Source organism: Eutrigla gurnardus (assembly GCF_963514095.1).
Source record: "Eutrigla gurnardus genome assembly, chromosome: 6".
Classification (NCBI taxonomy): Eukaryota; Metazoa; Chordata; class Actinopteri; order Perciformes; family Triglidae; genus Eutrigla; species Eutrigla gurnardus.
Genome location: NC_139920.1, coordinates 17426417 through 17437049, shown reverse-complemented (window position 1 = coordinate 17437049; position 10633 = coordinate 17426417). Strand labels below are relative to the sequence as shown.

Below are 10633 nucleotides of genomic sequence, written 5' to 3'. Positions count from 1 at the left end.
GTATTTTACATTTCGACATGACCCCCTTTCAAAACAGATTTATGTTTCGATCGGTGACGTATTCCTTTAAACCTCCATGTCTCCTCTGAGTTCAGACAGAAACATGTGGTCGTTTTTAAACTGAAGAGGAAAAAGGCCTCCGTGATAACAGTCTTGCAACATTTTGTGAAGGCGAAAAAGAAATTTGAACAGATAAAAATAACAAAATGTTCTTCTTGCATCCAAAGAAGGACTTCTCATTTGAGCATGAACTCAGTCTTTAAGCTTTCTCCTCCAGTGGTTTAGATGGTGGGAGCGCCTCCTGCTGCACAGCCCCAGCACTGCTGTCTGATACCAGCTGAATGGGGGGGCTATCATCCTGTCAACACAACAGACACCAATACACACATCTATATCAGCAATATCACTTTGTTGTTTTAATGAAGCAAAACACTGAACATAAGCAGAGAAAAGTTGGCGAACAGTTTTGATATATACTGTATATCGTTTTCTCCTCATCAGTGAAATGCTCATATAATAAGTAAAAAAAACAACGCATTGTCTTCATAAAAAAAATTATGAAAAGCTATGCAGGGCTGTATTCCAGAAAGCAGGTTTAACTAACCCTGAACTTGGAGTGGGCCAACCCTGAATGGTTTTCGGTTCCAGAACAGCTGTTCTTAATTAGTTCAATTAACCTAATTCTGAATGCACCAGCAGCTCCTACTGCAAAGGAGAGACTTGGCGTGGGAGGTGATTGCTGCCTGAATCAATGTGTAAGACTGAATGAAACAGTGAAATGGTTTAAAACATAATATAATTTTCAACTCAACAGCTCAGCGGTGTAATGTTAGGAATGCTATCTAATGCGCAGGTGACTAGGAATCAATTCACATTGTGCATGACTGATAGTGGAATGTAAAAAAGTTCTGTTTGATTAATGTGGGGTCCCACAGGCACAAAAAGAACGTGGCTGCAGATGAAAGTGAAGCATAATAATGTTGTGCAAGTAGCCTAAGGCATATGGTTTTTGATTACATATTTACCAAAGTAAATATCAGCAGCTTTTTCTTGTGGTGGCTTTAACACCCAATAGAAAAATGCTTCAACACACATACATGTCCTTAAACATCCTGTTTGGTAGATCAACATTTGAATTCTATTCAGCTGATAGAACGAGTGGCAATGTTGGAAATGTAAGGGTGGAGAATATTGTTCAGATATGTGAAAAATGGTTACTTTCTACAAAGTAATCGTCGGGGAATGAAAGAAGACTCGATTTTCCCACAGCTGGTTCAGGCTCAGCGAAAGGGAGGAGACCGAACTCAGGGTTTGTTGAAATAACTTGCCAATGAACAGGTTAGGTTCACCATGGTAACTGACTTAAAGTTTAAGTTTGCTCTCTTTCCAGTGTGGAAAACCCAGAGTATCCCTCTTCTCACGGTTAACAAACTCAGAGTTTTAAATGTTTTCTGGTTTACACTCCAGAAAGCAGAATTTCCATTGAGTCTCCTGTGACTTACTCTGTGTTTGATGTAGGAAAAGTAGGTGTTCCAGCCTACAGTGATAAAGTTGACGTACACAACGCGGTATTTGGGTGAGAGGAAGTAGAAGTTGACCATCTGAGCGGGAGGCCACACACAACAGTCCACCTGCAGGCAAGAAAAACCCAGATGAGCATAAACTTTACACAGCACAAACATTGTTACAACTGTCACTTTCACCTGGAAACAAATACGTATATGTTACTTAAACATTTTTTTCTCAGAAGTCATTCATATATAACATAGTTGGCATGTGGTGATCACAAATGAGTGTTACACACGTTACAGTGTGGTGCAGTAACGAGTCCTAAAACAGAGATTATTTAGCATGTTTAAGTCCATGTTTAAGCTCAAGATATTTTAACGTTTTGTTATCCAATATAAAATATGTCACTAGATACCCCTCTTGTGAATATTGAAGTTTCTAAGGGTCTTAAAAAGGTGGTTGCCAACAAGGAGCTAAATGAGACTACAAAATGTCATCATGGCGACTAGTCCCCTTCACAGGCTGCTATGGTGTGTACGACCTTGGTAGGGTTGTAACGATACGATAATTTGAAAGTCGATATCGATACCCAGGAAAATGCTTACGGTTTCCAATACCACGGGGTGAAAAAAAATTAAGAGGCCGAATGTTTTTAAATAAGGATTAGAATAATACAAACGACATCAATAACACTTTTTTAAAAAGTCTTACATAATGGAAAAAAAAAAGAAAACACAGTAACATAACTGTAGGGTGTTAATATATAATTTAAATTACATGTATTCAGCTACAGTCCTGTTTATTTCCTGTGTTTCTGGTGACTTGGCACCATATTTTCGTAGCTGGTCAAATAGAGTTGATAGAGCAGGCTGCATCTGTTACTGTTTAATAGCTGGTTGACTTTTCAGACACATTATCCTGTTGAATTAACATCTCTTACCATGAGACGGGCAGGACTGGTAGCGTTAGCTGCCTAGCTCTGTTATTATGTTAATGGTATGTATTAGCCGTTAGCCGCTAGTGTAATGATAACCTAACAGATTTAATCATTTAAAATTTCAATATTGTTGAAACGGGAGTTTTACTGACTCTCTGAAGTCGGTCGGTCTTTAAGACACTTCGCCACGTTTGTTGTGCTAATCGACTCTGCGCCACTACTTTAGCATTGCTAGCTATCAGCTTGTTTACATCCGTAGTCGTTCGTTCCTTGTATGGTACCAAACGGCACTTTTGCTTTGTTGCTTTTGCTTTGTTAACTAAAACTGGTAGCGAAGGCCCTCCAGCAGCAGCGCTAGCTGAGTTCAGTCAGCTCAGTGTTGATGTTCATGTGTTCAGCTGCTAGAGACGGATGGAGCTGTAGCTGTCTGTCTGCAGCGCTGCTCTGGGAAGTTACGCGTCAACTGGCAGAGGCTGGAATGTTAGTTAGTATTGAATCTGATACAAATTTTTAGTATTGATTATTTATGTGTATCCATTTGTTTTTGACAACCCTAGACTGTGGTAGGGTTGTTAATAGCATAACGTGGTTAAAGTGGTTTCATTTATGTCAATTATCTTGCTGAAACAAAATGTTTACGTAGCCTATCATGAACTTGTGTTTGCCACAGAGCTCATTAACTACAATGATCGTTTTTGATGAGGGAACTTTTGCAATGTTAACCTCGTGGGTTGGACAAAAAAATAAGTCATGCCGACACGACTCTAAACTGATCATATTTCAAAGAGTCAGTAGTAACACAAAAAACAAGACTAGGTTGAAATCTAGTAGATTGCTGGACCGTGTATGTGCAAATCTGGCAACATTTTTCAACATTTTCATCAACCAGCTTCTCCAGATCTATAGGTGAGACCCTGACAGGTGTACTTGCCATATACAATTCCCAGAACTTGTCTTTAAACTCCGTCCATGCTTCGGATAAAGTGTGTCCTTCCATTAGATCCGTACCTGCAATAAACAGTTGCCTGTCAGATATGTGTCAGCGGCGCCATGCTTCATCAAATCCAACCTGAGATAAGGTCAAAGAACTGCGTGTGTGTGTGTGTCATAGAGAGAGAGAGAGAGAGATGTGCCAACAACATTACACCTTTATCACTTAGTACCAGTTAACTCTGAAATCCTTCTCACCTAAAAAATAGCTCATCTCAAAAAACGGTGAGGCGACCACCTGGTCCACCAGAACCTTCTGGCCCACAATTTTCAGACCTGTGCCCACAAGCGCTTTGTCCAGCCAGATGTACCAGTATTGCAGAAGTGGACCGATGCTGCAGCCCACTGTAAACATGCAACCTTTGAGGGCAAACAGCCACGGGAAAAAACAAAAGAATGAATGGCAGTGAGTCAGTTATTCAAAATTTTACACATTGCACAAACATTCTCCTATTCTACCATGTAGAATAGGAGAATATATTTATATATATATATATATATATATATATATACAGTGGTGCTTGAAAGTATGTGAACCCCTTGCGCAGTTTAGATGTTTGTTGTTTTACCATGATTTTCTTATTTTCTCATCATCCGTTTTTATGTATGAAATGTCAGATATATGTTTATCAATTGCATGTACTTGTTTAGTGGGACTTGTTTAAGTAGCCCAAAAACTACATGAAACATGGAATTAGTGTATGTGCAAAAGTAAGTGAACCCCCAGCTGCATTGGTTAAGTCAAGCAGGTAACAGACTCAGGTGAAACACATTTGGGTGCTTAGTTAATCATTTAAGCAGACCAATGAAATGAGACATCCTTGGGAAAGGGTTTGGCCTGCACTAATTAAAAGAGAGAGGAAACCAACCAAACCACTGTGGTCCCATACAAATCAACAATGCCGAGAGCAAAGGAGATATCCGAGGACATGAAGAAGAGGGTAGTGACAGCCCATCAGTCTGGGGAGGGCTATAAGACCATCTCCAAAAGATTCCAGCTCCATCCATCCACTGTAAGACAAATAATTTACAATGGAGGGCCTTCAACATGACAGCAACTCTGCCTAGAAGTGGACGCCCATCAAAACTATCACCCAGAAGCACCAGAAAAATTATAAATCAGGTAAAGGCCAACCCACACATCACCTCTAGAGAGTTGCAGACCTCTCTAGCAGCTCTAGGGACAGTGCATGCGTCTACAATCAGACGTAAATTGAACAGCCATGGCATTCATGGGAGAGTTGCTAGAAGGAAGCCTCTACTCTCAAAAAAGAACAAAGCTGCCCGTTTCAACTTTGCCAGAGAGCACTTGGACAAACCAGAGGCCTTCTGGAAGTCCATTCTCTGGACAGATGAGTCCAAAATAGAATTATTTGGTCACAATCCAAACCACCATGTTTGGAGAAAAGCCAACACTGCATATGAAGAAAATAACCTCCTCCCAACAGTGAAGCATGGTGGTGGAAATGTGAAGGTCTGGGGCTGCTTTTCTGCTTCTAGACCTGGACAACTCCATATTATCCAAGGAACCATGAATTCTCTGGCATATCAACAAATTCTTGACCAGAATCTCCTGCCATCAGTCAGGGAGTTGAAGCTGGGACGAAAATGGATCATGCAACAAGACAATGACCCAAAGCATTCCAGCAAAACTACAAAGGAATGGCTTCAGAGAACGAGGATTCGTATTCTGGATTGGCCCAGTCAAAGTCCGGACCTTAATCCAATAGAAATGTTGTGGCGAGACCTGAAGAAGTTGGTACATGCCAGATGTCCCTCCAACCTCTCTCAGCTGGCTGAGTTCTGTAAGGAGGAGTGGGCAAAAATCCCCATAAGCAGATGCGAGAGACTGGTTAGTGGTTACAGAAGACGTTTGGTTGAAGTAATGGCTGCAAAAGGAGGAGCCACAAGCTACTAATCCAAGGGTTCACATACTTTTGCACATGTTAAATTTTCAGTTTTTGTGAAATAAACCACTTTTGTTGAATTAAACAATGAAAATATATCTCTTTTTGTGTGTGTCCATTATTTGGAAGGTGTGCTTTACAAATTGGGATTTGGATGTATGTGTAATAAGGTTATTTTAATGTTTTTTTACAAAAACAGTGACCATGTCTGGAGGGTTCACAAACTTTCAAGCGGCACTGTATATACACAGATATATATTTAAAAAAAAGAGGGCACCCCTTTTCTCTCTCCCTCACCTGTCCTCCTCCAGTCCAGGACTTTGTCTGGCTTCTTGAAGTTCTCCCTGGTCTGCTCCACGATGTCTCCCAGTGCAAGTGATCCTCCTCCAGTCAAGGTGTTCGTGAGCAGCAGGGTCCGACCCTGGAAGAGCGGCCGCAAGTTGAGCTGCATCCGAGCCACAAACTGTTTCCCCACCCGGGCAAGCATGACCGCAGAGAGAGCCCTGTCATCTGCAGGAGAAAAACAGCTGTGTCTCTATCCGTGGGAAAGCTGACAAACTCGAAGAACCTTCTTTGTTTCCCCAACGTGTTTCAGCCTTCCTCAAGGTATTCAAGGTAAACTAAATACACACTCTACTGGAGGGCTGTATGTTAACTTGTCATCCAATGAGAGCTAGAGACTTTGAAAGCGAGCCTCCAAAAGAATACTGCACCAGTAGAGGGTAAAAAAAAAGAAAGAAAAACAGTCATAAAATAAAAATCTAATTCAAAATAAGACTATAATATGAAAACCTATGCATTCAACACTGTCAATAAAACTCCATATTTTTTTTGAGAAACATACTAAAATCTTGATTCACTCATATTAAATTTCAAAATTCTGAAATTGCAAATCCATGAAGCTTCTTTTTGTTTCTTTATGTAGTTGATATCACCCCATCTGAACCCCAGATTGATCAACACCAATAAATGGATGAAACATGTCCCTGCCGGTTGGACCCTGTCTCAAATATACTTTACTGTCCGTGTACATTCCTTTTCTCGTTTTCAGCTGACACAGAGAAGATGTTGTAACGAGGCTGTAAGATTCAAAAGTCGATGGAACCACTGTAAGTGTTAGCCGTTAGCTGTCTGGCTAATTTAAACCGGCCCCGACTGTAGCAGCAGTGAACAGTTTAGTCTACTGGTTTATACTCGGTACAACACAGACGCAGACACAGACCTGTGAATTTGAAAAGGTAAATACAAATGGGACAGCACTTGGCATATCACTTTACTTTGATGGCAAAAAAATATGTTTTAATACATCTAAAAATGTGGGTTTTCATTTAAACATTTTTACAGCCTGATCTGAACGTCTTCCAGACTCTTATCATCCCAGACATAACTGTCAAATTTAATTATTTACTTGTTTTAGTTAAAACAGCTTTAATAAGCTAAATTAAAATAACTGGTTAATGATTAAACCAGGTGTGTAGCCTAAGATGGCATTCCTTTGATTTCAAGTGTTTTATACTCCATATTAAATCTTTAATGTTAATATTTCTTTGTAAATGTAATATTCCACACATGCGTCCTCTTTGTTTACCCTTTTTTTTATTGCTCCTGGCTACCGCTGGTAACTCCGTGTTTCACGTCATAACGCTATGAACTGTGGGTAATTCCCTCAGAGGTCAGCCTCGATGCTGACTTATGGAAAGTGGGCATAAGGGCTCAAAAAGTCCACGAGTGAGCCCTCGTGCACCTGACGATGTGACAGTTTGCCACACGACCCGTTTCACACAGAATACACTCCGTGCTTGAGCATCACATGCTGGCTCAGAGGACCAACGGCCAGAACGGAACACCATAACACAAATCATGGATCTGTGTCATACACGACCGATGTTTGCTCTTTACAACACAATCTACACTCTTCTCTTCTAGTTAGCGTTCACTAATATTGACACCCATTTAAAGCACACACTAATATGCACAAGCAGCCACAAGGCAGATACACACAGCAGACACGAAAGCCTTGAGGATATTCATTCAAATGCATTTAACACAATATGAAACTTCAAACTCCAAACGAATATAAAAAGCTAGTAAAGTTAGCTAAAAGTTATTTGCAAACTAACAACAGCTGAGAATACACCCATTAGATTCATAGTATATTAGTAATGTTATACTTCTTTTTAATATATTTTGCACTGTTGTCATAAAACTGTCCTGAGTGAAAGTTAAAAGCATCATCAGGTGATGTTAAATTAAAAAAATAAAAAAAATAAACATTTTTGACTCTAAACGCATTGGCGTACTGGAAAGATTTTTTTTTTTCGCCCAGACAAAACATTTATTTTTATTCCTTCGAATTATTATAATTAGGTTTTTTTTATTATTTCTTTTATTTAAACATAAGATCATACAGTGTCTCGCAGAGGATGTACAATCATAATAACATAAAAAAAACAATGTTTATTTCTTTGCCATGTATCTTCTGCATAACTTGTTCTAAATTGTTTGAATAAAAGTCTAAAAGTCCCGGTTTCTCTCCGGGTTCTCCGGCTTCCTCCCACAGTCCAAAGACATGCAGGATGGGGATAGGTTCATTGATGACTCTAAATTACCCGTAGGTGTGAATGTGAGCGTGAATTGTTGTCTGTCTCTACATGTCGGCCCTGCGATGGACTGGCATCCCATCCAGGGGTATGTGAGCCAAGTATAATTGTTTACAACCTCACTTTATGGCTGAGTCATGACTTTGCTAAGAAAACTATTCTAGACCATAACAAGTAGTTTTACGGTTTAGAATCTGTAATAAAACCACCTGGCATACATGTTTACACTTTGGGATTCTTAATATGTTACCACTTCAGGTCCTGAACCACATACGCCTCATTGCTTTGCCGCAGGATAGTGCTCTGCAGATCTGATATATTATTGTAGTCCTTGTCCAACAGTAGTGAAATGTTCATACTACCTTACATTGCACAGCCCTTTGTATAACCATATGAAATGCCATCAACACACTCAATCTCCACCATGTTTTTTATTTTTATTATGCAAACAAAACGATGTAACAGTAATACCTGTAAGTTTATGACCTAAAATGATAATGATGGTCTTGTCACACAACAAACTGAACACAGCCATCATCTTTTCTTTTGGCTGATCTTTGATGTGGTGACTGTAGTCCAGGGTAACAACACATATCTAATAATATCATGAATAAGATAACAGAGGTCTGAGCCATTGTCTGAATCCATCTGTAGTCACCTGTGTGAGGGAGACTCCGACAAAATGCTAGGAACAATCTATCAATCCATGTTTCACCTGTGTGGAACTGGATGGTGAAGTTCTCTCATAACAACAACATACAAGGAAGCTACATCGCTACGTCGCGAGTGAATCTGTCCTTTTTCTTTCGCGAACAGCTGTAGGTAATTTCTCAGTCATTCTGCAGCTTTACTTTTTGAATTTTCTTCTTTTACTTTGGTTGTGTAGCTCGCTCGCTAGCTGCAGCTCCTGCTAGCTGCAGCTCCTGCTAGCTGCAGCTCCTGCTAGCTGCAGCTCCTGCTAGCTGCAGCTATGGCCTCCATCTGCCGAGTACAGAGACGGCCTGCCACTCGCGCACAGCCAGCGAGTGCTCGCGATCGGCAGAGTGCGCGTTATCAGGAAGTAAGAATTCACAGACAGCCATTTATTTTCTCTGGCCCGGAGAATATAATTGGACATGCTTTTGACAGTCCTGCCCGCCACATAGGATTTTTTTTAAAGTTTTTTTTAGCAGTGCTTTAATGTACGAAAACCCATCGGTATGTTACGCTGATTTCAAACAATATAACAGAAAGCATTCTGAATACAATAGCCTATGATGCCTTTAAAAGGTTTTTAATGTAATTTTATAGAGGCCATGCTTCATCACTGACACAGATAAAAAAAAATGTAAACAGAACATAACAGGTCACAATTTATTTATTTATTTTAACAGACAGAGGATATATTTATATACATCATTGTAAATCTTATATAAATATTAAATTTTAACCCATATAACATCCCCTTTTTGTCAGCATCACATTACACTAAACATCAACACCTCTTACACATAAAATACAGACAGAAAGCAGTAATAATAATAATATCACAAATCCTTTGGATAATAACAATACATCACACTTTATAAGGTCATATGTTTTGTGTATACAATCTACACTCAACAAAAATATAAACGCAACACTTTTGTTTTTGCTCCCATTTTTCATGAGATGGACTTAAAGATCTAAAATTCATTCCAGATACACAATATTACCATTTCTCTCAAACATTGTTCACAAATCAGTCTAAATGTGTGATAGTGAGCACTTCTGCTTTGCTGAGATAATCCATCCCACCTCACAGGTGTGCCACATCAAGATGCTGATCTGACATCATGATTAGTGCACAGGTGTGCCTTAGACTGTCCACAATAAAAGGCCACCCTGAAATGTGCATTTTTTTTGCTTTATTGGGGGTCTGGGGACTCAGAACCAGTCAGTATCTGGTGTGACCACCATTTGCCTCATGCAGTGCAACACATCTTCTTCGCATAGAGTTTATCAGATTGTAAATTGTGGCCTGTGGAATGTTGGTCCACTCCTCTTCAATGGCTGTGCGAAGTTGCTGGATATTAGTGGGAACTGGTACACGCTGTCGTATACGCCGGTCAAGCACATCCCAAACATGCTCAATGGGTGACATGTCGGGTGAGTATGCTGGCCATGCAAGAACTGGGACATTTTCAGCTTCCAAGAATTGTGTACAGATCCTTGCAACATGGGGCCTTGCATTATCTTGCTGAAACATGAGGTGATGTTCATGGATGTATGGCACAACAATGGGCCTCAGGATCTCATCACGGTATCTCTGTGCATTCAAAATGCCATCAATAAAATGCACCTGTGTTCTTCGTCCATAACAGATGCCTGCCCATACCATAACCCCACCACCACCATGGGCCACTCGATCCACAACATTGACATCAGCAAAGCGCTCACCCACACGACGCCACACACGCTGTCTGCCATCTGCCCTGAACAATGTAAACCGAGATTCATGCGTGAAGAGAACACCTCTCCAACGTGCCAGACGCCATCGAATGTGAGCATTTGCCCACTCAAGTCTGTTACGGCGACGAGCTGGAGTCAGGTCAAGACCCCGATGAGGACGACGAGCATGCAGTTGAGCTTCCCTGAGACGGTTTCTGACAGTTTGTGCAGAAATTGTTTGGTTATGCAAACCAATTGTTTCAGCAGCTGTCTGAGTGGCT

General features: G+C 40.4%; 1 protein-coding gene across 1 annotated transcript; it reads right to left on the bottom strand.

Moving 5' to 3' along the window:
* Positions 1 to 259: 259 nt before the first annotated feature.
* Positions 260 to 5830, bottom strand: LOC311015286 (mpv17-like protein 2; the record flags this gene model as incomplete). The annotated part of the gene is made up of 5 exons (XM_084012411.1): positions 260 to 358; positions 1503 to 1631; positions 3378 to 3454; positions 3635 to 3796; positions 5641 to 5830. 5 exons carry the CDS (start codon positions 5828 to 5830, stop codon positions 260 to 262), a joined length of 657 nt encoding a protein of 218 aa, XP_083868537.1.
* Between the last annotated feature and the right edge of the window lie 4803 nt (positions 5831 to 10633).